General features: G+C 52.7%; 13 protein-coding genes across 13 annotated transcripts; 10 read left to right on the top strand and 3 right to left on the bottom strand.

Moving 5' to 3' along the window:
• Window positions 1–56: 56 nt before the first annotated feature.
• On the bottom strand, window positions 57–1,681 carry J4E93_002335 (uncharacterized protein; the record flags this gene model as incomplete). Its single annotated transcript, XM_049340282.1, has 3 exons — window positions 57–1,153; window positions 1,204–1,375; window positions 1,421–1,681. 3 exons carry the CDS (start codon window positions 1,679–1,681, stop codon window positions 57–59), a joined length of 1,530 nt encoding a protein of 509 aa, XP_049202604.1.
• Window positions 1,682–3,211: 1,530 nt separating this feature from the next.
• On the top strand, window positions 3,212–3,863 carry J4E93_002334 (uncharacterized protein; the record flags this gene model as incomplete). The annotated part of the gene is made up of 2 exons (XM_049340281.1): window positions 3,212–3,468; window positions 3,521–3,863. The coding sequence occupies 2 exons, from the start codon at window positions 3,212–3,214 to the stop codon at window positions 3,861–3,863; spliced, it is 600 nt and encodes a 199-aa protein (XP_049202603.1).
• A 2,200-nt stretch (window positions 3,864–6,063) lies between these two features.
• Window positions 6,064–7,850, top strand: J4E93_002333 (uncharacterized protein; the record flags this gene model as incomplete). The annotated part of the gene is made up of 3 exons (XM_049340280.1): window positions 6,064–6,232; window positions 6,284–6,372; window positions 6,423–7,850. 3 exons carry the CDS (start codon window positions 6,064–6,066, stop codon window positions 7,848–7,850), a joined length of 1,686 nt encoding a protein of 561 aa, XP_049202602.1.
• A 1,153-nt stretch (window positions 7,851–9,003) lies between these two features.
• Window positions 9,004–9,835, top strand: J4E93_002332 (uncharacterized protein; the record flags this gene model as incomplete). Its single annotated transcript, XM_049340279.1, has 3 exons — window positions 9,004–9,107; window positions 9,167–9,431; window positions 9,488–9,835. 3 exons carry the CDS (start codon window positions 9,004–9,006, stop codon window positions 9,833–9,835), a joined length of 717 nt encoding a protein of 238 aa, XP_049202601.1.
• A 1,272-nt stretch (window positions 9,836–11,107) lies between these two features.
• Window positions 11,108–11,408, top strand: J4E93_002331 (uncharacterized protein; the record flags this gene model as incomplete). Its single annotated transcript, XM_049340278.1, has 2 exons — window positions 11,108–11,258; window positions 11,314–11,408. The coding sequence occupies 2 exons, from the start codon at window positions 11,108–11,110 to the stop codon at window positions 11,406–11,408; spliced, it is 246 nt and encodes an 81-aa protein (XP_049202600.1).
• Window positions 11,409–11,998: 590 nt separating this feature from the next.
• J4E93_002330 (uncharacterized protein) lies at window positions 11,999–12,651 on the bottom strand (the record flags this gene model as incomplete). The annotated part of the gene is made up of 3 exons (XM_049340277.1): window positions 11,999–12,309; window positions 12,390–12,452; window positions 12,516–12,651. The coding sequence occupies 3 exons, from the start codon at window positions 12,649–12,651 to the stop codon at window positions 11,999–12,001; spliced, it is 510 nt and encodes a 169-aa protein (XP_049202599.1).
• Window positions 12,652–12,827: 176 nt separating this feature from the next.
• On the top strand, window positions 12,828–13,267 carry J4E93_002329 (uncharacterized protein; the record flags this gene model as incomplete). The annotated part of the gene is made up of 3 exons (XM_049340276.1): window positions 12,828–12,851; window positions 12,901–12,932; window positions 12,985–13,267. The coding sequence occupies 3 exons, from the start codon at window positions 12,828–12,830 to the stop codon at window positions 13,265–13,267; spliced, it is 339 nt and encodes a 112-aa protein (XP_049202598.1).
• Window positions 13,268–14,215: 948 nt separating this feature from the next.
• J4E93_002328 (uncharacterized protein) lies at window positions 14,216–15,241 on the top strand (the record flags this gene model as incomplete). The annotated part of the gene is made up of 1 exon (XM_049340275.1): window positions 14,216–15,241. One exon carries the CDS (start codon window positions 14,216–14,218, stop codon window positions 15,239–15,241), a length of 1,026 nt encoding a protein of 341 aa, XP_049202597.1.
• A 254-nt stretch (window positions 15,242–15,495) lies between these two features.
• J4E93_002327 (uncharacterized protein) lies at window positions 15,496–16,765 on the top strand (the record flags this gene model as incomplete). Its single annotated transcript, XM_049340274.1, has 2 exons — window positions 15,496–15,765; window positions 15,830–16,765. The coding sequence occupies 2 exons, from the start codon at window positions 15,496–15,498 to the stop codon at window positions 16,763–16,765; spliced, it is 1,206 nt and encodes a 401-aa protein (XP_049202596.1).
• A 606-nt stretch (window positions 16,766–17,371) lies between these two features.
• J4E93_002326 (uncharacterized protein) lies at window positions 17,372–20,680 on the top strand (the record flags this gene model as incomplete). Its single annotated transcript, XM_049340273.1, has 3 exons — window positions 17,372–17,474; window positions 17,530–18,774; window positions 19,281–20,680. 3 exons carry the CDS (start codon window positions 17,372–17,374, stop codon window positions 20,678–20,680), a joined length of 2,748 nt encoding a protein of 915 aa, XP_049202595.1.
• A 673-nt stretch (window positions 20,681–21,353) lies between these two features.
• J4E93_002325 (uncharacterized protein) lies at window positions 21,354–22,658 on the top strand (the record flags this gene model as incomplete). Its single annotated transcript, XM_049340272.1, has 1 exon — window positions 21,354–22,658. One exon carries the CDS (start codon window positions 21,354–21,356, stop codon window positions 22,656–22,658), a length of 1,305 nt encoding a protein of 434 aa, XP_049202594.1.
• Window positions 22,659–23,400: 742 nt separating this feature from the next.
• Window positions 23,401–25,488, bottom strand: J4E93_002324 (uncharacterized protein; the record flags this gene model as incomplete). Its single annotated transcript, XM_049340271.1, has 1 exon — window positions 23,401–25,488. The coding sequence occupies one exon, from the start codon at window positions 25,486–25,488 to the stop codon at window positions 23,401–23,403; it is 2,088 nt and encodes a 695-aa protein (XP_049202593.1).
• Window positions 25,489–26,219: 731 nt separating this feature from the next.
• J4E93_002323 (uncharacterized protein) lies at window positions 26,220–26,584 on the top strand (the record flags this gene model as incomplete). Its single annotated transcript, XM_049340270.1, has 2 exons — window positions 26,220–26,370; window positions 26,427–26,584. 2 exons carry the CDS (start codon window positions 26,220–26,222, stop codon window positions 26,582–26,584), a joined length of 309 nt encoding a protein of 102 aa, XP_049202592.1.
• Between the last annotated feature and the right edge of the window lie 226 nt (window positions 26,585–26,810).

Raw genomic sequence — 26,810 nt, 5'->3', positions numbered from 1 at the left:
TGACTTGATTGTACAGGTTAGACATGAAGTGGTTGATGACAATGGCGCAGTGATGCTCATAGGGCGACGTTGTCCCGTCCCCTATCCAAGATCTCAGAAGGAACAGCGCTGCGTGTGCTGAAGCGCACTTCCGTGCCTGGGTGTGCCTTAAAGATTGGGGCCGTCGTCTGGGTGTCGTGTCTCTGGTGCTTGATGTCTCTTCCTACTAGACCGCTCTTGCTGCCATTGCGGCTTAGACCCGCAGCACTCGGTTGCCTGGTTATGCCGCTTGCGTTCTTGGGGACGGAGGACGGTAGAGCTGGCATCTCGGGAACTTCGTCTTCAGAGTATGTAGTGGACTGCGTCATGCGGAACTGCTGTTTGAGGCGTTGTTCCTCGACGCGGTTGGATTGCTGGTTCACCCAGGAGTCGACAGTGCGGAAACGAGGAACGGAGGATCGCGTTGTCATGAAACTATCACGACCAAGGGGCTGGGTAGCGGTGTCGCGAGAGGGGTCGTGCGGAGTTTGAGGGGCTTGGGAATTTGTCCAGCTGAATCTGCTGGCCATGCCACCACCGGCGGCGGCGGCGGCTGCGGATGCACCACCGAAACCGGGTCGTTGAGAGATTGAAGGACGGTTCGACAAGAACTGACGGAACGATGGAGGCGGAGGGAGGTTCCTAGTCTGCTCCTGAGGTTCAGGGTAGCGCAGCGACTCTTCGTCACCATCCAAGGATCTGGTGTTGCGAGTCGAGTTACTTTGCCGTCGCCCCTCGATAGGCAGAAGAGGTGATGAAGGTGTTGCACTGTCATTTCGATGATGCGAGTTTGCATGCGACGGTGTGTCATCGTAGAAGCTCATGTTTCCATCCCGAGTTGGTGGCTGGTTGAAGCTGTCACTTCGCTCAAGGTCTCGCAATCGTTTCTGCGAAGAGAGCGAACTAGATCGGACAGGTGCGACCGTCGGTTGAGGCGCGCGGAACGAGTCGTTCATGCCATATGCGTATCCATCATCAAATTGCTTCTTGTCCTGGCCGTATCTCGATGGTGGTGGAGGTGGGGGTCCGCGACGGAGCTGCTGCTTGCCCTGCTGGATTACGTCTCTGAATGTAAGACCTCGTTTCTTCATTGTGTACATGGCAAGAACGACCATGACAATAATGATAGTCGCACCTAGAAAAAGTTAGTGTACGATTTAAGAAGCACCTATGACTTCAACGTACCGATTGAACCAGCAGCAATGAGCAGATGCTCGGTCGTCTGGGAGATGGGGCGGTCATGATGGGGCTTGGGCGGTGGCATGGTAATCACGATAGTCTCCGTGGGGTCACTCTCAGCCAAGGCAGGTGTCGTAGCCTCTGGCTCCAGACCACTGAGAGTCATTGTGACCAACATCTGCTCTTGTTAGTCAAGTCCATATTTTGGCGCGATGCCGCTTACTGCTGCACTTCCGGACGGTATCGTTAGCGAAGGTGTTGTCATAGGCGTCATGGTCGGGTTCTCGGGGTAATCATCGTCGTCAGAGTCGCTGTCGTAGTCTCCATCTGTAGGGCTTGGCTCCTGACGTCTTACTCGTGATAGTCGGTTCAGCGTGGGTGTAGGCTCGTCTGCCACCAACTCAATCTCATTCGCAACACCGTCTCTTTCCACTACGACATAATCCACCTTGTCGTAAACTCCACGGCGCCATGGAGCGGGCATTGCGTTCGGTATGCGATGGCGTCAAATGGGGAAAGCCCCTCTCAATCTTCCAGCGTCTCGATTTCTCCACCAGACATAATCCGCAAACTCGTCCAGCGATGTAAGGTTGTCGTGATCGAAGGTAGTGTTTGAGTCGAAAGCCTGTTGGACCGCGACCAGCGTAGTCGATAGGAAAGGGTGATGAGCGAATGTATGTAAGTGATTAACAACAAGCCGGCCTGCGGAACGAAGGACAGAAGGGAAAGCAAAGTCAGCAAAGGTGCAACGAAAGGCTGGGCGAACGCTCAAGACGAGACACGTTCATGCGAATAGCGGGAGGGGTGGGATATGAGCGCGCATGAATGACACTAGTAGTGAGTCGCTGCTGGTCCCATGTCAGTTTGGGGAGACGCGAAGATGTGGATGCGCCGCTATGATCATTACGGAGTGTTTAGCAGCAATTGCGATGCCGGCAGTGATCCAAATGGCGAGATTCCATAACCCTGAGTGCGCTTAATTACCCTTAATGGGGTAAGATGTGCCATGATCGAGAACAAAATGCTCGTGCAAGGTTTGGGGGGCTGTCTTAAAGTCGTCTCAGGGCGCCATGGTCAGGTTTCAGCTCCCGTTTCCGGGGACGATCAAACGCCACAGGGGTTGTGTCGTGAGACCGACGACCGACGTACAGATATTGAATGTCTAAAGCCCAATGTGAGATCTAGTAGAGCTTAATCCCTTTGATAATTCCCCGCATATTACAAGAGGCTCTAGGATTCGGCGGAATGCGCACGATGTCGTACAGCCTGCAGATGACGACGCCACACTTAGTCCGCGGACTGCAGAGCCTGCTGCGCCTCGGATGGCGTGGATTGCTCTTGGGCTCCACAATGTGCCTTTTCCGGTAGCGCGATGCGGCGGTGCTGGGGACCAGGCTCTTGCGAAAATCCGGCCGAGGCCAATTTCTTGGGTGGACAAGAGGCACACAGTGTTTCGCAAGAAGGTTTGGTAGGGTTGCGGAAGAGAGTGTTTCCTGAGGCTAGCCAAGGCTGCCTTGCCGCGATCGCTCTCTAGGATGGTCAGTACATCTCGATTGGAAACAATAAAAGGCAAGTCGCATTACGTCAACATGCGCAGCGCTCGAATTGCGCACTGCTAGGAATTGCTCGACGGATGATGCGGCGTTGAGTCGTGGGCGGTTCGCTCGCGCCGAACTGGCCGTGGCTGCCGGACGAGCTTGACCTCTGGGTGGCTGAGGCTGAGTGCAGCCCGAGTTCGCTGAGTGTGCGGTGCTCCGCCCCCAAGGACGCGATGAATTTGTTCAGTCATCGGATCTTGTAGTCAGCAGATCTTGTTGGGTGCTGCGGCAGTAGGCGTGGTGTATAAGACTCTGATGTTCCTGTTGTGACGCTCTTGCCTCATTCACACATCAACCCGTATCCCGTATTCCGTACTCGCCCCCAATCTTACGTCAACCACCCCTCAATCGACCCCTCATCAGCGCAACACCAGCGTCTACTCACCTTTCTTAACCTACAAACACACACAAGCATCATGTCTGGCCCTTACGATCAATACAACCAGGGCTACCAGCAATACCCACCCCAAGGCCAATACCCTCCCCAACAAGGCTACGGACAACCGGGTGGCTACCAGCAACAAGGCTACCCGCCTCAACAAGGCCAGGGCTACTACGACCAGCAACAGCAGGGCTACCAGCAGCAAGGCTATAACCAGCAGTATGGTGCGCCTGCCCACGGCGGCTTCCAGCATGGCCAACAAGTAGCGCCATACGACCAGCAACAGCAAGGGTAAGAGTGGATTCCTTACAATGCAGCTGTCTGTATGCTAACTGAATTGCAGATATGGTCAGCAACAGCAATATCCTCCACAAGGCCAATACCCTGGCCAAGCGCCTTCAGGACAATTCCCGCAGCAAGGCGCATACGCTGCAGACCAGTACCCACAGGGCCACAATGCCTATGGCCAACCGCAGCAAGGACAGCAATACGGCGCCACAGACCCCAACATGCAGGCTGAAGGCGACCGAGGCCTCATGGGTGCTCTAGGTGGCGGTGCAGCTGGCTACTTCGGAGGCAACAAGATGGGCGGTCACGGCATTATTGGAGCCATAGCGGGCTCCATCCTTGGTTCAAAGCTCGAGGACAAGCACAAGAAGCCGAAGCACGGCAACGGCTACCACTAGAAGGGGAAGACAAGGACGAAGTCTCTGGGTTAATGCCTTATGTTTTGGTTCAGCAATGGGTGGCTTGCTCTCTTTCACGGCGTTTTCAATGACCGTCACGACTTTGGGTATTGGGTATGTGTATCAGGCATCTCTAGAATGAACGGTAGTCACGAATCAATACGCTTTCAATAGACGCTACGATCTCCCCACTTGCACATTAAAGCGAAACAATCTTGGACGCTCCAGCGTAAACGTCATGTCTAGAACGATGTCGTGTGGACGGGAAATTACCTTGAGCGGGCGTTGAAACACGCCAATGTGCGAAACAACCTCACTCAGCCAGGCTGCATATTTGGGGCATTTTCCAACGGCCCGATAGACGAGCAACCCCAGCCGGCGCATATTGTTTGATGGACGCGCAACAATCTCGACATGGTGTATCGACTTCAGCCATTGTTCGGCAGATGTTTCCGATCTGCGCGTTCATCGTGAGATGGTGGCTGTGAACACGCATGGCATAGAACATCTTGGCCTCCGTTCGGTATTGGAAACAACGGAGATTTTGATGGGATCAGAGATGCTGAAAGTCCGAATGTCCGAGGGAGGTTGAGGTAAGAATTCCAAGGTTATTGTCCTTCGGCCACGTGATGGTCTTTGGGAAAACCTCGGGAGTTGACACGCCTGGGAAGGGGCTATGGGTTATCAGCTCCAAGGTTGGAAGCGACTACCTCTGTGAACGATAATTTGACGCATCGCTTGAGCATATGCATCCGTTTCGTTGTAGACAGTATTGGTTAGTGCATCCAATCCCATTGCACGGGCACGGCCATCAGAATGTCTTGCATTGTAGGAGACTTTACAGCATGTAGAACCAGTTCAGCGCGTACGAAAAGTACTGCCATGCAACTCCCACACTCAGTACGGCGTCGCCGAAACAAGTCGGGCTGATGCGAGCCGTCGAACAGCTCGAAGAGGTATACGAGTCCGGAAGAATTCGAGGCTGGCGATGTCGGCCTGGGCGGTGTCTTCCAGCGCGCAAGAGACATGTACAAGCGCGTGACCATGCGTGTTGTTGCCAACGGTGGTGGGATTGGCAAGCCGAAGCTCACAGCTGAGCGTTGAGGCAGGGAAGCTGGCGGTTGAGGTATGTTATAAGCAGCCCGACGGTTTACTCGATGACATCGAGTAAACTAGACATGGCGGCCGCTGAGTGGCTGGGGCGGCGCCCCGTTATACCCCACATTGGCTTTATCTCCCTGCCGCAGAACCGCTATCCCTTCCCTGCCATAGCACCCCAACTAACCATCCCAAGCGAACGCAGAGACGCAACCTCGAACCATCATGGCGCCGGATGCTGCGAGATAGAGAGTTTCTCCGGGCCCAGGGACGTGGTGACATGTTTCTATCGAGTCAAAGAGTAGCGAAATTTCTGTCTGCAGGGCTCCTATCGCGGAGATAGCTGTGCAGACGTGCATGGTCCCCAAGACATCTGTACACACCCTGGATGGGCACGCGATACCGTTGTTACGATGGCGCTGCGTCATCCGCGGAAATCCACCCACTTGTCTTGCCATCCTTCACACGCCCAGAACCCAAATTCTGCAAAGTCTGCATCTTCTTCCTCGGAGTCTATGCAGGTGCACATGCGCATCACACGGGTTGGTCGTCGGGACTTTTCGTGGCGCAATTGCAGCGAGCATCTTGGTGGAGCTCACCGCGTGGGCTATCGCAACTCGAAGATAAGGCTACCGGAACGGGCCTACCAGTCAACCACCACAACCATGAAGCGTTCCGATGCGGAGGCACTTTAGCATCTAGGCGTGGAGTGGACCCAGGGTAGATCTTGCGGTGCGCGAAGTCGTTCCTGATATTTAAGATGGGGCGTGCCCCAGATGGGAGCCTCAGCGGTCATCGTCAACATTCGGTCACGCAGTAGTGCGCCTATCTAATCACCTCTTTCATAACTCACGACTACTCTCAGACGCCACCCATCGTGGATCCTGAACGTCGGCCACTCCTCCACCAACAACCCTCACCAAGACTAGGCGTACCAAGACCTTCACTCGCTTCTGACAGCACCCCACGTCATCCGAGCGGGGATCTTGAATCCTACCAAGCAGCGGCTTCGAGCAGCCGAAGCGAAAGCTTCATAAGGCCTGTTGCAACCTCCACTCTTCACCATTCCAGCGACGAAGGTTTCTTCTCCTACAGCCTGATCATGGAGAAAGTCAAGAACTCAAAGGTCGCCTACTGGGCCGATAAGCTCGCCGTGGAGAGCGAGCCCAACCTCACCACTGCACAGCTTATGCTCTTCAACCACGATTTGAAGCCTGTCGAGCCGGAGCGTCGTCAATGGGGCGCTTGGAATTTCGTGGGCTTTTGGGTCGGTACGTCAAGCATCTCCAAAGTAACGACGGACTTAGGCTAATATTGTACAGCCGACTCCTTTAACATCAACACGTGGATGATTTCGTCCGCAAACATCGTTGACGGTCTTTCATGGTGGCAATCCTGGATATGTGTTTGGGTATGGAGATTAGTATTTGACAATACCGACATTCGCTGACTCCATGATAGCTTGGCTACTCCATCGCCGCCTGCTTCGTTTGCATGACTGGTCGAATCGGCGCGACATACCACATCTCCTTCCCCGTTGTCAACCGCTCATCCTTCGGTATATGGGGAGCGTTATGGCCGGTCTTCAACCGTGCAGCCATGGCCAGTATCTGGTATGGCGTACAAGCATGGATTGGCGGTACTTGTGTTCGCCTCATAATTCGCGCCATCTGGAACAACTGGCGAGACTCCGAGGGCCCCGGCACAGGAGGCATCACCAACGGTATTCCCAGCTCCGGCACAACCACCGTCGCCTTTGTGTCCTTCTTCCTGTTCTGGGCTGGATCGCTTCCCTTCATCTACCCGCCGGTACACAAGATCCGCCACCTGTTTACCGTAAAGGCTTATGTTGTTCCGACTGCTGGTGTCGCCTTCTTCATCTGGGCTATCGTTCGTGCGAAGGGATTGGGCCCGATTGTTCACCAACAAGGTACACTCAGCGGATCTGCACTTGGATGGATGATGGTCCGCGGAATCATGAGTGCGATTGCGAACTTCGCTACCTTGATCGTCAACGACCCTGATTTCGCCCGTTTCGCGAAGAAGCCATCCAACGCCTTCCTTCCGCAACTGCTTACTATCCCCATTGGATTTGCCATCACCTCGTTCATCGGTATCATTGTCTCATCGTCATCCACTGTGATCTTCGGCGAGGCTATCTGGGATCCATTGAAGTTGCTAGAGTCTTTCCTGGACGAGGGTGGCTCAGCACAACGTTTCGGTGTCTTCTGCATCGCCGCAGCCTTCGCGCTCGCCCAACTCGGAACCAACATCGCAGCGAACTCCATCAGTGCCGGAACTGATATGACAGCACTTGCACCCCGATGGATCAGTATCAGACGTGGTGGATACATTTGTGCGCTCGTCGGCCTTGTCATGTGCCCATGGAACCTCCTCTCGGACACCAACAACTTCACAACCTACCTTTCCGCCTACTCCGTCTTCCTTTCCTCCATTGCGGGTGTCATGATCTGCGACTACTACATTGTCCGAAAAGGTTACCTCCAGATCAAGGATCTTTACTCTGGAAAGAAGACTGGTCCCTATTACTACACCCTCGGATTCCACTGGCGCGGCTACGCAGCCTATATTGCTGGTATCCTCATCAACGTCGTCGGGTTCGCAGGAGCTATCGGTCGCGACGTACCCATTGGTGCGAAGCGCATCTATGACCTCAACTTCTTTGCCGGCTTCCTGGTCGCAAGCATTACATACTGGGCGCTGTGCAAGATCAGCCCTATCCCGGCGACTAGCGACGTCTGGATGGAAGTTGGCGACGAGATCACAGACATTAGTGTCGCCTACACCGACAGCGATGCCGATCGTTACGATGAAGAAATCATGCATGGAGGAGATGGAAAGGGGATTGAAGCGTCGAAGAACTTCTAAATTATCTGTTAGTACGCTAGAGGCGCTTATGTTTTTTCTTTGCAAAATTTGGACAGGGTGAGAGATACCAGACCACGCCTTGGGTCACAGTCGTTTTCGCAATGAATTCCCACTTTACCATTTTGCTCTTTGCACTGTCTGTGTCATGTGGAGTTGATGAAACTCGCGGAGTCCTAAGCAAGGCCCGGCGGCAGGTGCGCTCAGCTAGCGTGCCGGCTAGCGTCTCCGCCTGGTGCTTGAGCTGACGCATTCAGTGCTCTTTCGCGACTTCCACCACTTTCATCATCGCGTTCATGAGGTCATCGGGGGCCTCTGCTTCGTACTCCACAGTTGGCAGGTCGCATTCAAGCCATGCATCACTATTACGAAGGGCACCGAGATGCATCCTGCACGTGCCATTCACACCTCAAACAGGTGCCCGTCTTGACCGCCATTGCGCAGCCAACATGAACTTCGGCTTCCAAGATACCTACGAAGATGCTCTGTATCTCAAATCGTGAGGTTCGTTCAGCGATATTTAATTACAGGCCAAACCAAGACGTCTTTGTACGATTACCAGCTGGGTGCTCAGATGATTCGTCGCAGTACCCATTCGCAGCGAGCACTTGAAGCGACACCCCCATTAAGACTTCCTTCTACTGCTACCGACGCCTTTTCCGCTTTCCATCTGGCTTGCTTCTGCACATTCCAGAACATTGTCGCTTACACGACAACACATGCGCCATTCACCTTGTGCCTCGTCACGCCGCACATCCACCTTCGCGTGCAGATTAAACATCCGGGGTACCGCTCGCGTTCCCATCATCTTCCCGATCTAGCTCGGGACCCAAGAGCCGACATGGAGGCTCGCTCGCTAGCGAAGCACGTATAGTGTTGTGCAGCCAATGGTGTTTAACCGGTCCGGGCACAGCATCTTTGTATATTACGTGGATATTGAGGTAGTACTATCGCGTTTATGTGAAGTGGGCGCAACAAGGCTTGTCAGGAAGAGGTAAGTGGTGGGCTGTGGTAATGTGATCATCAGGGATATTGGAGAGTCGTGGTGGGCGTAGAGGTAGGGCAATGCTGCAACGACACGAGTATATAAGGATGGGTATGCGGACGGAATAGGGCCCTCATAACATCTTGAAGCACACATCCATCTTCATCCACCATGCTGTTCTCAAACGTCTTCTTACCCACAGCGCTTCTCGCAGCCCAAGCCGCAGCCCACGGCGCTGTCACCAGCTATGTCATCGACGGAGTAACCTACCCCGGGTAAGCGCTCCTCCGATCACAAGAAGACCATCAAGACAAGAACTTAACTTTCATCTCAGATACGAAGGCTTCTCGCCCTCGTCCTCACCCAAGACTATCCAGCGCCAATGGCCCGACTACAACCCCACCGTGAGCGTCAACGACAAGAAAGTCATGTGCAATGGCGGCACCTCAGCCGATCTTTCCGCCAAGGTAGCAGCCGGAGGAAAGATCCGTGCAAACTGGAAGCAGTGGACTCACGAGCAAGGCCCAGTTATGGTGTGGATGTACAAGTGCTCTGGCGACTTCAAGAGCTGTGACGGTTCTGGAAAGAAGTGGTTCAAGGTACACATCTTATCGGGTCTGATGCTCAACAACTTCTTACTAACGAATCTGGCTAGATCGACCAAGAAGGCATGACCGCACCTCCCCTCTCGGGCCGCAGCTGGGGCACCGCCAAGGTCCTCAAGAACCTGTACTGGGAGTCCAAGGTCCCCGCGTCCCTCGCACCGGGCAACTACCTCGTTCGTCACGAGCTTCTTGCTCTTCACCAGGCCAACTCACCTCAGTTTTATGCTGAGTGCGCACAAATCGAAGTCACGGGCTCTGGCAGTGCTTCGCCGAGTGGTGAATTCCTGGCGAACATTCCCGGATACGCGGCGCAGAGCGACCCGGGGATTACGGTCGATACATATGGTAGCAAGGCTACTACGTATACTTGCCCCGGACCCAAGGTGTGGACTGGTTAGATTGCTGGTAGAATGTGGAAGGTGGAATGGAGGATCAGATAGAACATCGATTCTGGATGGTGGTCTGGTGTGTAAATAGCTATAAATCTCGATTGTGTACTCTACCCAACACAAATATCTCAGTCCTCCACAGGCCCCCTCGCCTCTCACGCGCCAACCCATCTCTCACCCATCTCTTTCCTCTCCCCAATAACCCTTCCCACCTCCATCGCAATCGACCTGAACAAGCCCTTAGCCATTTGACCTCGCTCGACTGCTTGTCCCTCAACCAAAATCCTATTCTCGTGTACCAGGAGCATGGCATACTGATCATGGCCCCGCATAGAGATCAACACGTCGATGTTTGCATAGTCCTTCAGTTCAAGGACTGGAAGAAAGCGGTTGTTCACAACGAGGAAAGATAGGTTCTCTGACTTTCGTGTTAGCGGGTTGTGCTGGGGGAAGTACATGGTGCAACGGCATAACAGGATATGAGTTGGAATGGGGCGGCGGATTGCGTACCTATGCTCCTTTCTAGCCATTCATCATCATCTTCCTCATCATCATCATCGTCGTCCTCGTCGTCGTAGATGGAAATGTAGCGTGAAAAAGCCGATTTGAGTTCGACTGCGACCTGCGATCGTGTGAAAGTGGGCTGAGGGCGGGATTCTATCACCCCCAGTAGTACTTTCAACAACGTTGGAGATGTTGGTTGATTGGGATCTGCAGTTGGGCCTGTAGTGAGAACGCTATCGCCAGCTGTTGTGGCTCTGCCGTTGGTCATGTTGGAGTTTTGATTAGATGTCGTGGGCAGCTCTATGCCTTGGGAACGTGTGCGGTGGTGCGATTTGTATGTATTTAGCTGGGTTGTTGAGGTATTGGTGCGGGCGGGTGTATATATATATCTTTTTCTCAGTAGGAGTTAGAAGCGCAGTGTGACTCAGATACGTGAACCTTGGGATGCTTAGGAGAAGTTTGTAGAGTTGCCATACTTCTCATTCGAGACCATATTATCGTTCATGGGTCGTATGAATTACTGAAGGTCTGGTTGGCTCGTCGTCTCTGGCGCGTGGAAGACATAATCTGGCTATTCTCGCTTCCTAAACATCTCTCCCAAGGTTCGCATAGCGATAACCGAATATCAAGCGTTGGATGTTATACATAAGCCAGTTGTGAACTCACCATCAGCCCTCGCTTTTTCGAAACCAACAAGGCTTCTGGTGCGTCAACCTACAACATCAAGCCATGATTTTAACTACGATATGCGTCTTGTGTATGCTCCCTCCCACGACCATGCTGGGATACGTCGCCCTCTCCATGGGCATTGAAAAAGAAGAGAAACCCTCGAAATCCATGAAAAGCTCACTGAAGTCACCATCTACTTCAACCGAGTCAGCGGAGGAAGCCGCAGAGCGCGAAGATACTAGACTATGGCATGCCAACGGTGCGTTAGTTCCAGCCCCACTTTAATGAGAGCGCGACCAACTAACAAGATACAGATCGCAAACATCTGTCGCTACAAGATATCTGCATTGGATTCAACGAGCTCTTGCTTAGGGTCTCCAAGTCCGATGTTAGCTTGACCAGTGAGTAATACCCTCCTCACCATGACCCGCTCATTCATTTCCCTCGCTTTTAGCTCGATCGGCCGATGTTGTCGTATCCAAATGATGTGTACATATACTGACTCCTTCAACAGCAAACATGGCCTGGCTGTATAAGCAAGGCTACTTCCCTCAGCTGGATATCAGATCGGACGTGTATTTTCGTCTGCGGAAGATGGGTAGTCGCCCCTCGCGCTACAGCACATACGTTATGTATCTTGTCGTTGATGATAAGATTGTACTTGAGGGTAGGGGTATAGGAAAAGAGGAAGCGTTTCGTGATCTGCGCTCGGAGGTTTCGGAGATGGTGACTGAAGCTGTGGACAGGATTGGGGACTCGGAAACAGCATGGGAAGAAGAGGATCGTTTGGGGTAGAAATGTACGAAGTTTCTGGGATGTTAATGTGATCCTGTTTGCTGTCAATTCTCTGTAGTCTCCCTCGCAAGTACGACGATCTCGATGGCCAGTACACGCAGAGTGAAATCTTGACTGAAGTTTCGCATTTCATGTTGAAGTATGCGCCTAGGTGCCTGTATCACATGCATCCATCATCCCTCACCCAAAGTGCTTCCCGCACGTCTACTCTTCAGTAAACTCGGCGTACTCCTCCTTGGTCATAGTCTTGCCGCTTGGCTCTCCAGACACGGTGATCTTGGCAATCCATGCCTCGCCCTCGGGGTCCTTGTTGACATTGCCTGGAGTCTGCTCTAGCGCTGAGTTGACTTCCGCGACGGTACCAGAGATAGGTGTGAGAATGTCTGAGGCAGACTTGACTGACTCGACAGCCCCGATGGCGTCACCTTCGCTAACGTCCATTTCAATCTGGGGGAGCTCGATGTAGACTACATCGCCGAGGGCCTTTGCAGCGTATTCGGAGATACCTAGGGTGCCTATGCGACGTGTCAGTCACAGAGCGCTTGGACAGTAAGGGCGTATGGGGATGTGGGGATGTGGGGGAGGGTGCGCATACATGTTTTGCCGTCTGCAGACATCTCAATCCACTCATGGTCCTCGGTGTACTTCTTCTCCTTCACTGCGCCCAGTCAGCACCCATGCTCGCCTCTCAATTGCTTCTCAGAGCTTCAGATGTGCGTACGTGCGGCGGACACCGAGAATAACCGTGGCTTCTGAGTCGCCGGCTGCCACCTCTGGCAGACGAAAGGTGATGGCCTCTTCGCGGCGGCGGAGGTGAATTGGCGCGCAGCGCGTGCGATTGAAGTCCTGGCAGCCATTGTAGAGAGATTGTGTGTGGATTGTGAAGCTTCAAGTTGCGGGCGCTGGAGAGGTGATAACACGCGCCAAGACATTGGTGGAGCTCCTCCGCGATTGCGGAAAGGTTGGCCGCATTCGAACACTTTTCGCGACGGAAGGCACCACGGCAGCAACACCACGGCGCAAACGAGGCAAGATGCTGTACGAGATGATCGGAGTGGTATGAGGAGCGTCGCATTGATCAACGTAGTACATGCTGACAAGTGCAGGTACGGCCCGGCCGCCTCTCTGAAGTTAAAGAGTAAATTCGCCCTACATCACCCCCAGCCAAACGCTGACCCGATATGTTTTAGAATCGCCAAAACCGCCGGAAAGATTGTCCTCGATCAACAGGGCGTAGTCCGCGGTGTCTCCAACTGGGGCACCTTCCTCCTCCCCAAGCCAGCGAAGAAGCTGCAGACCACACACCACTACGGCCACCACTTCATCATGCGCTTCGATGCGAGCGCCCGCGCACAGCACGCTTTACGGCGAACCATGAGCTTGGACCCGCGGTTGATAAGATACAGCGTCGTGAAGATGGGCACCAAGTTTGAGGAGATCAAGGACGTGCCGGGAACAGCCAACTTCAGGTGATGGCATCATGAGTGGGTGTACACAAGAGACGGATGGATTACAATGACGGAATGTATCATATGGTGTACATGGGTCTTGATCCCTATACAGGCTGCATTATTACGGCGTTTGGGTTATCTACGAAACACTAGAGACGTCATGCCGGTTGAGGTGTGTTGGCACGCGAATCAATTCTTCAACCGACACTGTCTCGGTCAATCTTCGTGCTTTTTGCACTTGCACGCACTGCCACAGAGACAACGCAGTGCTCTAGGCATCGGTGTTGCTTGGCACAGCGATGTCGCTAGTCTCACTTCATTCATCGCGGCTCATGGTTGAGCGCTCTCGCTACCGCTTCCTCTTGGCGACATGTGTGGGGTCCATGGCTCGCTCCTTCGTTGTTTGTCCATCATCACTCACGCATTTCATCAGAACATTCAACCTATCCCGCAACCCGTCATCACTTACAACATTGCCATGATGGGGTTTTTCGATCTACCTCGAGAGTTACGGGATGAGATTTATACCTACTATGCCGCCCAGGATGGCGGCTATCTCTATAACCAGCGCACGCGCAGGTTACGCGCAGCCAACGGCGCTCCTATCGATCTCTCATTCCTGCAAACCTGCAGTCGAGTAGCTCACGAGTTGAGACCGGTCATCTTTCAAACAAATACCGTCACTTTCCGGACGGGATGGGTCGACCGTGAGACGAGCGATAGAGCCGCGTCCTTTGCAACTGCTCTGGAATGGATCTATACAAAGTCCGCATACCAACTGTGCAGGGTTCGTAAAGACATCACTGTCGATATGATTGAGCGTGCCGGAGTGGACTTTCCCGAGTGTGTTCCCCTGCTTCACCGCCTTCGCGGAGGTCATGCTAGACATGAACCGTTCCCCGTGCAAATGGTGCATGACTGGAGACTATGGCGTCATCCACCTTCTACTCATCGTAGATTTATCAAATTTATGCTGGCCCTGGAGAAGGGGACAAAGAGTCGGTGGGAGCTTTGGAAAGTTGACGAGGTCCTCGGGCAGCGACCTGAACAACCGAATGTCGCATCACTGCTCCCTGGCATTCCTGACCCTTGGGTGATACCCAACGCTGAAGATATCGCCTCGCTGAAAGAACAATGCATCTCTTGGAGTTCGCCAAAGAGATACCGTCCCATGTGTGTCGACGGTTCCACCAAGCGCTACTTTTCAGCAGCTGCGCTTGCCATACAATTTCTTAACGGTCTAGACCCGAGCGTTCTATCCAGTATCCGAAAAATCGTGCTCGATGAAGTCCATGCCAGCGTAGCAAAACCAGAGTGCCATGGCCTGGGTCTGGTCAGCATAATGCAACACTATCCCCGCATCAATATATGTCGCCAAGTGGATACAAAGACTACCGCCATCACGACCGCCACCGCAACCGCCATCACAACCGCCATCACAGGCAACGTCGGTCAGCCCTATTTCGAGGAAGTTGTAGGTCGGTACAAAGATGGGCGAACCTGGGATTTCGATGGAGATGTAGACCGAGTGCGCGTATCTCAGGCCTTCATACGGTGGTTCGAGGAAGCCGTAGCTCTTTCATCGAAATTGTCTCCCGATCGCTTTTCTGTGACCTTTCACTCCAGAAACACTGCGAGTACGCTCGCTCTCCTTGAGCAAATGCTCGAGGATGCCAGGTGGCAAAGAGCAATCGAACCGCTCGCTCCACGTCCCATAAGCCCGCTTAGTCTCATGGACAGTTGCTGCTTCTTTTCTGAATCATTCACACGCGTTATGCGAGAGATACAACAAGGCGAGGGAAATGTTCGTTTCGATCTAGGCGACTTGAGCGTCTGTGATAGCAACACCGCAATCCCAGTCGACCAGGAAAGCACGCCGGCGCAAATAGGAGAGAATTGGTGGGCACACTTCCAGGGCACGTATGTCGAGCCGTCGCCGTACGCCGGCCGCAAGGACTTGCTGCAGGAGTACATGGAGGACGATGTGCAGGACTGACCATTGCGCATCATATGTCATTTCACTGGCTACGGTTGGAATGCGCTGTGCTAACGCGCGCACCAATGCTGGACCCTGGAACCCTACCTAGGTAGGAACCTTGGGAGCACCGAGACGCGTGAGCACGTGATTGGTGCCTGATCCTGTCGCCGCTAGTGGCCCACGCCTTTCCAAGGTTTCGGCTTCCACCATTTTGCGACCAACAATCCAACGGAAATCGCATTCTTGGGAAGCTGGGAAGATACGTCGTCGCCATGCGGTTCGCCCACGTCGAGGTGCCCGCCGAGGTTGTTGGTATCATTGCACACCATCTATTCTGCCTCGAGGGTATGCGGGAAACGTGGAAGCAGCGTCTCGTCTGCACCACTTTTGCGAGCGCGATCAAAGACGACATACTTCTTTACCAGACGGAAGAGTTACGGTACGCGGATAGGCGCTGGTGTGGTAGCATTATGTCGCATCTAATGCCAGAATGGCTCTACTACCGAGTCAAGAAGCCTGTCGACAGTATGAGTAGCTTGTCGGTACGTAAATTTAGCGCTGTTACGTGGGACCTTTTACTCATTCTTTTACTAATCCCAATACTAGGCCAATATCTTGGGCACACACTCATACCTTTGTCAAGAGTTGGACATTGCCAACGACAAGAAGGAGAAGAAGCTTCTTAATGTATGCGCCGTAATGGCACAAACGATAACTTTCCCTGACCTCTACTACACTATACGGTACCCAGATCCTCCAGAGAGCTATTGCGATCTACATCATCAATGGTGCAAAACCGCCTTTTCTTCAGAGCTCACATCCGAGGAGAAGGTTGCCGCGGCAACAGCGCTTGGTGACTACGAGATGCGCGAAGATCTACTACCACAACTCGGAGAACACGACATGGCGATTCGACGTATGAGTCCGCTTCTTGCAGCAGTGGTTACAGACGATCAAGACACCTTACAACTGATCTTGGATCATGCAAAGCGCCGGCAGGGAAAGAGTACTCTTGAGAGCCTCTACATACCTTATGCTTTCAGGCTTGCGATACACCAGCACTCTGCCGGTACTGTCGGTCGACTCACAGAGTTTCTGAAGAGGTCGTACCATGATCACAAAGGCGTGAGGGATGTATACGTGCAGAGTCTGCGAGAAGCCGTGAAATTCGTCCAGCCTCCAAACGCGGAGATAGTACGCCAGATAGTGCTACATTCTCCATATGGACCGAAAGTCACCGCAGACGTCTTTCTTTATGCTTGCAAGGCCCATAGCCTAGACATTGTCAAAGTCCTGCTATCAGAAGGACAAGTAGACGTCAACAAGGGTTCCGCGCAAACCCTCCCACTCCATGTCGCCATCAAAACCACGGACGACGACACAGCTATTATCGGAGCAGTTCTTGACGCTGGCGCCGACATCAACAAGACGGACTACCTGACTACCAAGCCGAAAAAGTACTGTGGGGCACCAGTCCAGAATGAAAGTCCGCTGGAGTTCGCCGCCGCTCACTCGATGGCTGCAGTCGAGTATCTTCTTTAGCGAGGCGCTGTCGTGCGTCACGTCGACCTTTGGTACACGACATCCAAACCAGAGCCGTACAACGCTTTGCGAGACGCCAGGATGATGCAGAGTGGAGATAAGGTCCCGACGTTCATGGAGAGTCAGAACAGAATGGAGCAGGACGAGGAGGCATATCTGCAGAGCGAGGAGGATAGGCTCGAGAAGTTGCGACGCAAACATCGGATTTGATGTGTTTGCCGGGAGGCCGGGCAGGAACGCTGCATACATTTATCTGTATTTCTGCCTCTCGAAAACAGGTGACCTTTCCACCTTTACCTGGCCGTATTATCGCCCCTCAGAACGTGTTCTCTCACCAAGAGCGAGAACATGGCGCTAGCGCCACGCTAGAGCAGTATATCTAGCACCCCAACCACTATACTCCTCCTCCAATCTTCTCTTCATTCTCATCCCTTAATACCGATAACTGTTAGTCGATCTCACTACAAAGATATGACCACGAAACACACATTGGCAAGTGGCCAGACTACCAAGGTACCCCAGCCGCTTCAATCTTACGTCAAAGCTAATATTAGCACCTCGCAGACCAAGAAAATGATCACATCACCACTGATAGTGTCTACGACCATGCCACTCCTTGATTTATCTCCGGAGGTTTTCGAAAACGTCGTTCATGAGCTAGTCTCTGTCGCTGGTGTTAACGTGGCCTGGAAGCTTCGTAGGGTCTGTGGTGAGCAAAGCGGTGGTGAGTTCTCATGTTACGAACTGAAGCTGACCGAGTGGAGGTACATTCAAGCTAGCTATAACGTACGACATCTTCGCCAAGCGGACCTTGAAAGATCTCACCTACATCTCGAACGACCTTTTGTGCCACAATTTTGGCCTCTATCTCTACTACCGAAGTAGGGTACCCTTGGATGTGCATCCGTACCTACCCGAAAGAATCAACAATATGATCAGCTATATGTCAGAAGAGCTAGGAACTGTCACGGAGAGCGAGAAAGAAGGGTTGCAAAGGGACTTATGCGACAGACTAGGCGCTGACACCACAAATGACGAAATGATACGCGCTTTGCGAGGCTATGGCAGCAGAAAAGGCTTGAAACCTGAGTACCTCGGCACCCCTTTCGGAGCAATCGATCAGCTCGTGGCTGCGTCAATCCTCGGAAAACTTGGACTCATTAAAACAGCGATGGAATCGCTGCGCAGCTACGATACTCATCCCGTCTTCGGAGGTGTTCTCTTGCGGGCGACTGCAGAAGGACAGGCATCTGTTGTCAAAATCATACTGGAACAGCTAGACGCGGCCTTGCAAGGTTCTCACGAAGCCCAGCGCATACGAATGGTCGTCCAGCAAGACCCATTTGCTTGCAAAGAATGGGAAGTGAGCGAGTTCAACATTTCACGGGCCATCCTGGCCGCCGTCGAGCATTCCCGTCCTGAGATACTTGGTATATTATCCACGTGGTACAAGCAAGCAGGGTTCACATTCTTGAAAGCTGAGTACAACACTTTTCTTGACACAGCCATTCGCAAGTCGAGTCTGGCGGTATTCCAGCGTGTGTTAGACGTTCCTTATACCAAGAGAAAGACGACGAATCCTATCACCTCCTCACAGCTTTCCCTGGCATGCGCAAAAGGACGCCAAGATGTCGTCAAGCTGTGCTTCGAGAAAGGCCTCATTGAGACAGCGGCAGCGACCTGTGCAATGATTTCAGGCATCAACTCGAACAAATCCGAAATCGTCAATTCACTCATACAGGCTGGCGCTGACGTCAACTATCCGACGCCATACTACTCTACCGTAAGGCTTCCGTTGAAAGTGGCAATGCATAAGAAGAACCTTTCCATCATTCAAGCTCTGATTGATGCAGGTGCACACCTACCAAACATCGCATGTTGGTCAAAGCATGAGGCTACATATGGGATTCTGCGACATGCCAAGATCAAGAACGACGGTGGGCACGTGCTGGAGTACAAGTATTTCAAGAAAATGAAGAGGGCAGAGATTGAGAAACTTGGAGCTGAGGGTGACAATGTCGCATCACCCTGACTTGTAGGGCCTCGTAGATGTATGTCTCTACCGCGGCTATTTATCGCTCACTGGAGCTTATAGATGGGCCAGTTACCTTTGCCACACAAATCGGCAGGCGAATTCAGTATTTTGCATGCGTTCAGAAGTTTGTTTCCTTCCTTTCAAGTTTTACGAAACCACACTGTAATTATCTAAAAGTTATTTTCTCTTCCTCAAACTCATGGCTGCCTGATACCTATGACGGCCTATTTCGTCTTGAAAGCCGCGCTCACCTCCAATCGCAGTTGCCAGGGCGATACATAAGTCGAGGTGACCGAAGATTGCGACTGCCTTTACCTCTGTCTGGACCAAGAAAGCTTGGCACACAGGCCCTTTCCCTATTGAGGCAACCCACTCTGCTTCCTTCCTTTCTCCACCGCACTGTGTCGCGACTGCAACGACTGCAACCCCTACGTAAATAACCCCCGTTAGCTTGATTGCATATGTACTAACATGACCCAGATTCGAGAAGTGACGAGCTTGGAGTAACGACTTCAGTCACTGCGATGGACTTGCTCGACTTCCCGCCTGAGATCTTCAGGCACGTCATCAACTGCCTGGTCAGTGATGTTGGTGTCCTATGTGCTTGGAAACTGCGAAGCGTATGCCGTAAGACTCTCATTCCCGTGGTCGCGCAAATGCTCAGGGCTGATAATTTCATAGGAACCTTTGATCAGGAGATCAGCGCAAACATTCTAGCCGTACAACCGGGAGAGGCGTTTCGCAGCTACAGAGCCTGGTGCCTACTCAATCGCAAAGAGAACATGATGTACTACCTCGCATATCACGTCAAGAGTCCACGCGATGTCTTACCGGAGCTTCCCGCCAAGATACAGAGGATGGTGGAGTATGTCACCAAGGAGCTCACCGCAATAGACAGTCTCGACGACCGTAACATCCTTCTGGAGGTTTGTGCCGGCGTTGCGCAGACATGTCCGCTCCTTGCAACCTTTCTCTGGCGGAATAGCTCAACCTCGCCAGGGAGCGAGCAAAGATACAGGGAACGGCGCCAAGCACTGAGCAAGGATATCACCTATCATGACCAGCTCATTGCGGCGATAAGTGTAGGTGCTCATGATGCCGTCGCAAAACTACTACCTCATGCTCCTACCTCACTCTCGCTGGGTATTTTTGAAGAGCCAATACTAGCTGCTGTTCGACAACAAGACCACAAGATGATCGCTGTTATGATGACAGTTCTGGATCAACATAAGTTGAAGAGGTTCAAGAAGAATCAGGTCATTGGGTTTGGTTCTCCATACAGTATGCTTGGCTCCATGCAACCAGCTATCGCGGATGATAACGTCGACATGGTAAAGCTACTACTTGGCTACATTCGTCGCTACCTGACCCTTCCCGACAAAACCTATTATCGTCAGTGGATAGATCGTGCAATTCTCTCACGAAGCAACAACGTCCTCAGAACTCTTCTCCAAGCCGCACCCGACACCAAGCCCTTACATATCAACACTACTATCTTCGAACGGGGCGTTAAGACCGGAGACTCAGCTATCGTTACCACTCTCATCAACTACGGAAGCATTCAGCTAGACTCTAGTAGCGCCCAGATGTCAGCCCTGGCGGCTTCCATAAGAGCTGGTGGTGTTGCGGTAATTCGCGCAGTCGTCGAAGCTGGTGCAGACATTAATTTGGTTATAACAACCCATCGTCTGAAGCATTGCGATGCCATTACACCACTGGAGTACGCTATTTATCTGAACCACTTCGACGCCGTGTGCTACTTGATCAAGTGCGGAGCCAGCGTTCCTGCTACCTATACTTGGCACCTCTCAAAGAAGATGCAAGCCGTCCTTCAGAATGCGGCAGTCTCCCAGAAGCAATCGACGAAGCAAAAGCATTAAAGAGACCTTTCTGCCTTCAAATCTCTGTTGCATCTGTGGGGAAATACACGGCTACTGATAACTGCAGCATGGAAAGCAGGAAATCTTGTTACTGGTGGACGGCAAGTATGGTGATGGTATGCGTTGGGCCAAGGTGCTAGGAGTATACTTTGGTCCTTTAAGTTGCAGATGGGCAGGCTATGCGAGTACACATGGTGCAAGCGTATCTAGTTGGTAAGGTTTGATGTAACGAGAGCTATACACCTACCATCATCGCTGAAGGCCTAGCATAGAATTACCCCAAGAGCTATTTCGTTTCATTTCCACCACGGTACAGACCATCGTTCCCATATCCTGACACCTGGCATGCCTAGTAGAAGGATACGCTTTCTTGGAAGCTGTTTACTTGTTAAGATCTGATATTATGTATGCAGCAAACCCTACCTATGTGGCACGAATTCGAGCCACTTCTCGTGATGATTGCAGTGAATGTGACCAAACTCTTCAGCGCTTGGGCCTACCCTAGGCGGGGCAAAGGCCTTTCACACGAACACCTTAATATGGCACTAGCGCGCTATTTAGCGTATTTGATAAAGTGTAACCCCCAGCCACTAGCTCCTCCACATATAACTCTCCATCTTCCAACGACCCAGTCGCCGTATACGACATCAACTGAGCGCAAGAACAACTCAACATGGCGCAACTTCTAGATCTACCCACGGAGATATTCCAAAACATCATCCACTCGCTCAACTCTGATAGCCCCAGGGCCACTTGGAAACTTCGAAGCGTTTGTCACACTTTCGCTGGCGAAATCAAGCATGACCTGCTCAGCAATCAGCCCAAGCATATCGTTGGATTGATCCCGGGAGTCATCACTGCCAACATCACAACGTATATACTTGCCCATCTGAACAAGCCCGCCGATGTCGACAACCGGCTACTCAATACGATCCACCGAATGATTGAGTATTTGGTTTCGGAACTCTCAATCCCAAAAGGACAGCGGAAGGAGACTGAGACCCGCATGGTTGAAGGTCTTGTCCGAGTCACTGGTCCCGACGAAGTAATGTATATGATGATGAATTGGAGGCGTTCCTACCGCCACCCAGCCATTCAGTTGAGGAACAATCCAGAAAACGGCGCGGACATTCACCACTGGGAGAAGATCGTAGCGGCTATGTCGACTCAGGCAATTGACTTGATTCGCCCTCTGCTAGCGCAAATGCCTTCCGCGATTTGGTCTCCTTACACGACCATCGGCGAAGGCCCTCTGGTGATGGCTGTGACTTCGGAAAACGACGACCTTTTCGATGCAGTCTTAGACCACCTGAACAACCTCAAGAAGTCGGTCAAACGTGATACACTAGGTTGTTACGACTACAACTTCGCAGAAGCGATTTGCTCCGCTATCCGGGCTGGCAATACACGCTTCGTGGATGAGCTTGTCAAGTTCCGCCAGACAATCTTTCGCAGGGTTGAGAAGCGCACGTACAACAGGTGGCTCGAGATCGGCATCGAGCATGGAAACACAGACGTAGTAGAGTCTATCCTCCGCCTGAATCCATCAGGCAGCCTGGTCAATAATCGCCTCTTCACAATTGCATGTCGCACCGGTAGTGTTGACATGGTCAACTTGCTTCTGGACGACGAGGAATTGGACATCAACGACGGAACCCTTTTCACCAACTTCCTCTGCTGCGCCATCAAGGTCAGCGACATCCCGATCGTCGCCGCGGTCCTGGATGCAGGTGCAGATGTCAATGGCGCCTTTCCTAGGTATCAGCGGTCCACAAAGACGGTTTCGCCGATGGAAGTTGCTCTCAACCGAAACAGCAAGGAGCTACTGGAATTGCTCATGAGCAGGGGAGCCACAATGCCGCCTCGGGCGCGCTGGCCCAAGACCAAGATGCTATACACCATGATCCGCGAGGTCGCGATCGCGAACGGGGCAACAGACATTCCCGAATACAGCATTTCGCTAAGGCGAGGTTTCTGAGATTTGATGGACCTGTTCATGAGATGCTAGCGGTAAATCTGTTGTGAGGTGGGTGGTATGAGGGGCAGCTCAGCGACGATCGAAAGGGAGGTTCGCTGGTCTCGTAATGTTATCGTGCGATGAATGGCTTGTCATAGGATGAAATTGATGCGAAAAATATCCAAAACGTTTACGAAGCTATTGCCGCCGTGTCCTAAACGCCTGTACCAAGGAGTTGTCGCATACGTCGCGTGTAATTTCAGTGGATGCGCATCCGTACACCGGTGATTCTAATGTAAAAAGACAAGGGGGTAGAGCGCGTCTCATACAGGCAAAGATGTGAAGGATGACCGCATGGCGTCGTTGCTGCGTGTAGGTGGTAACATTGCAGACACGTGTAATCGATGGTGTTCGAGAATTTGCCTGATTTGGACTGCGCCAAGCAACGCGCAACACCCTCTGAGGAAAGCGCCACTGGTGAACCGCGCAAGGCGCACGAGGCTGACCAGACACAACCACAACATGCCAAAAATCATTGCAACTGCCTCGGCACCCACAACTGGAAGGCATCCATCCTAGAAGATAACAGTATGTCATATTAAATATACGTCAAGCGCAACAGCGCAGAACAAAAAGTCTAAAGCCATGCAACCCATAAAGCCCTGTATACCCAATACTCATACACCCACGCAAACCCATGATCTATCCCAAGAAGTGGAAAAACGCCATCGCAATGCCCACCTATCATTTTACAACAATGCATCTACAGCCTCACCCTCCCCTCATCACCCCTGCCTCCAAACAAACTCAAGAACCCACTTCCGCGTTCCCCTTCGCCCCTATCTAACTGCCTTCTACTACGTCCAGCCTCAACTTCATCGTCATCACCACCCAGCCATTTCGGCCTTGGGAAGGAAAAATCATTTGTCTCAAACGTGTTCTTGACTCTTGATGCGAAGTTTTCGAAGAAATTGCCTTCATCTTCTTCGTCGTTGGGTTGTGGGCGGCGGCGGTCGGGGCGTGTTGTGCTTGGACCAACGTTCGCTGAAGCCGCAGTGGATGTCGGAAGGGTGGAGGTTGGCGATGGTGCAGGGTTATCGGTGTAACGTTCGTTCGGTGGGCTGGTAGAACTTCGTTGGGAAAGCCCAAGGACGTTTCCACTTGCGCCTTGGATTTCGCGCTCGATTAATGCGCGGCCTTCGCGCCAGGAACCGGTGCCAGCGTAGTTTCCTGCTGAGTCCTCTTCGTCGTCGAGTAGGTCTCCGAAGCCACAAATGTTCTTCACTTTGCCGTAAAGGCCGAAGGCTGTGGCGAAGACGGGAACGAGGATGAAGATGGGAAAGAAGGCGCTGAAGCCTTCGCCGAGGGGTGTGAGGACGATGAGGCGGCCGAGGAACTTGTAGAACATGGTACCTTTCCAGATGTTCTTGTCTGTCATGGTGAGGAAGTTGTAGCTTAATGGGACTGTAAGCTTGGCGACTTGGAGGCCGTACCAGGTCGCGGACTCTTGGTATGTGTTCCTTCGTACTAGTGCTCTGTTGCCCCAGATCTTGACCTCGGTGAGACTGTAGAATGCGCAAATGCACATGTAGCACAGCCAGGCGGCGGCAATGATCTGGCTGTTAAATCCAACTGACGACCGGCCGTTGTCGTGGCGATGTACGACAGTCCACCCGATAATGGATAGTTTAGGCCCGCCGAAGTCCTGGGCTTCGCGCACGCATTCTGACCAGACGATGGAGACGGAGGCGAGGATGGTAATAGCCCAAGAGACGTATGCCAGAGCGGGAATGACGTGGACGTGTAGATAGTAGCGCGTGAGTGGTGTGAGGATAGTCATGCGATCGAACAGTCCTCTCGAGATTGGCAACGCGGCACCTTTGAACTCGAGATGCTTGCTGGCTTTCGAATCGAGGATAGCCTGTGTCCTAACTGCCCTCCGCACAACATGATCCCACTCATTCTCGAACCGACACTTCGCATGGCGCGCACGCTTCAACTTCCTCGTCAGGTCCGCTAGGTATCTCTCGGTGATGACGGGAGGCACCGTCGCCGTACCCATACGTCCAACGACGCCCGCCCTGTTCTCCGGAAGATTGCCCTTCTCCGCTAACTCATCAATCCACTCTTGGAACTCCCGCGCCGTGCCGTTCTTCCTCTGCTTGAGCTGCACAACCTGGTATTCGTACTGATCCAACTTCTCCAGCGCCTCAGTCAACCTCTCGTGGACCTTTGGCGCCGAACTCTGTATCCTCTTCAACCTCTCACTAACGCTCGCGTAGCGAAACAGGCTCCTGGGGAATGCGACGAGTCCGTGGCCCATGAGGTAGATGCCCAGTATAAGACCCCAGGTATACGCCAGCGCCATGACCAGACTCTTAAACGTATCCGCCTCGAATCCATTCCAGATAATCAAATAGATTGAGCCGACGATACTGCACCCAGCCACAATGAGCCAGTACCGCCCATTACTCCTCAGCGCATACTGCAACCGCGCCTTGGGCTCTCTGTACCCACTATCGCAGTACTCGCCGAGCATAGGCAGGATCGCCCACGTAAGCGCAAACGTGAGCCAGTAGATGATGCGCCATGCCTTGTAGACAACTGTGTCATTGAGCCATATGCCCCTCGCGCCATCCGTTGTATCCAACCCAGCACTGCTCGCGAGATCGATCGGCAGGAGCACAACAATGCTGGCCGGCAGCGCTATTGCCAAGAAGACGGGTACGACGACGTATGCGGGTGTGGTGCGGAGCGGGAGATAGTAGCGGAGGAGCAGCAGGACGGCGCCGCATATGGAGAGGAGGGAGAGGACGAAGAAGGCGGTTGAGCCGGCCGCTGAGGACGTCATCGTGGTGTGCGGTACGGGGTGGGCATAGAAAAGGCCGAGGTTGCGGCGGTGATGGCGCGGATTATGGCTATGTGTGGTGACAGTGAAAGGAAGCCTGGGTGGCTGGCCCGAAGATAGTTTGACAGTTGTCGCGACGGACGGCGTGGAAGCGTCGGAACGCTGCTCAATCTCGGAATGCGGAAAGTGCGCGACCCGGTCTGACGTTCTTCTATATTCTATGCTTTCATCTTTTCATCTGCGACTTCATAATTGCTTTCACTGCAAATCCTATTCCTATGCACTTGGCACTATGGTTTAAACATGCGTGCAAGCTAGTTCCTTACTTTCGTCCGCGTCGCAATCAGCCGCACGCGTCATGACGAGTCCGCGTCCCAACCCCTGTCCGCCTTTTCGTCTTTGTAAGCACATCACGTCGCATCGCCGATCCATCTCCGACGGCAGTTAGCGGCAGTACTTCACGAGTGATTGCATCATTTGCCATCGAGGCCGTTTGCTACTGCGGGGGGCAGCTGCACACTAATCCACTACCTGTATACAGTACACACCTTAACACCAAGCTCATAACCTTACTACCATCATCTGACAAACCTCGACTTCACGCATAAAGTACGTCACCCCGCCCACCCCTCCAACAACACAACACAGTACTCACAAATCTCCAGCTATCTACAACAACCGCCAAAATTTCCTTCCTGCGTCACTTCTTCACGCGCGCCCCCTCGCCCGCCACAATGTCCGCCACAAAGACCAAGGTCCAGTCCATCATCGATGAGAACCCCGTCGCCGTCTTCTCCAAGTCGTACTGCCCATACTGCCGCCAGGCCAAGCAGCTGCTGAGCGACAGCGGCGCAAAGTTCTACGCCATTGAGTTGGACCAAGTGGGTATGTGAAAATAGCTGCGAGATGATATAGAGGGACAACGGATAACACGCGCATAGATGATGGCTCAGCCATTCAGTCCACCCTTGGCGAAATGACCGGCCAGACCACCGTCCCCAACATCTTCATCGCCCAGAAGCACATTGGTGGAAACAGCGATTTGCAGGCCAAGAAGGGTCAGCTCAACAACCTGCTCAAGGATGCTGGTGCCGTCTAAATACCTACAACAAGGCAGAAGCTGTAGCTATTGCTCAATAGCTGGTCACATAATACAATACATGATCGACATCACACGTTCTGCATCTGATAATAACGCCAAAGTATGCATTGAAAATCTGCCAGGAATGATTCTAACTGGGTAATCTTTGTGGTTTATTGCTAGTGAGCCCAACTACTAGCCTCACTCAAGTCTCGTAAAACAAAGCTCGAAGCTACACCTACAG

Source organism: Alternaria ventricosa (genome assembly GCF_023758065.1).
Source record: "Alternaria ventricosa strain BMP 2768 chromosome Unknown scaffold_3, whole genome shotgun sequence".
NCBI classification, from domain to species: domain Eukaryota; kingdom Fungi; phylum Ascomycota; class Dothideomycetes; order Pleosporales; family Pleosporaceae; genus Alternaria; species Alternaria ventricosa.
The sequence above is the reverse complement of the archived record's forward strand: the minus strand, read 5'-3'. Positions and strand labels throughout refer to the sequence as shown.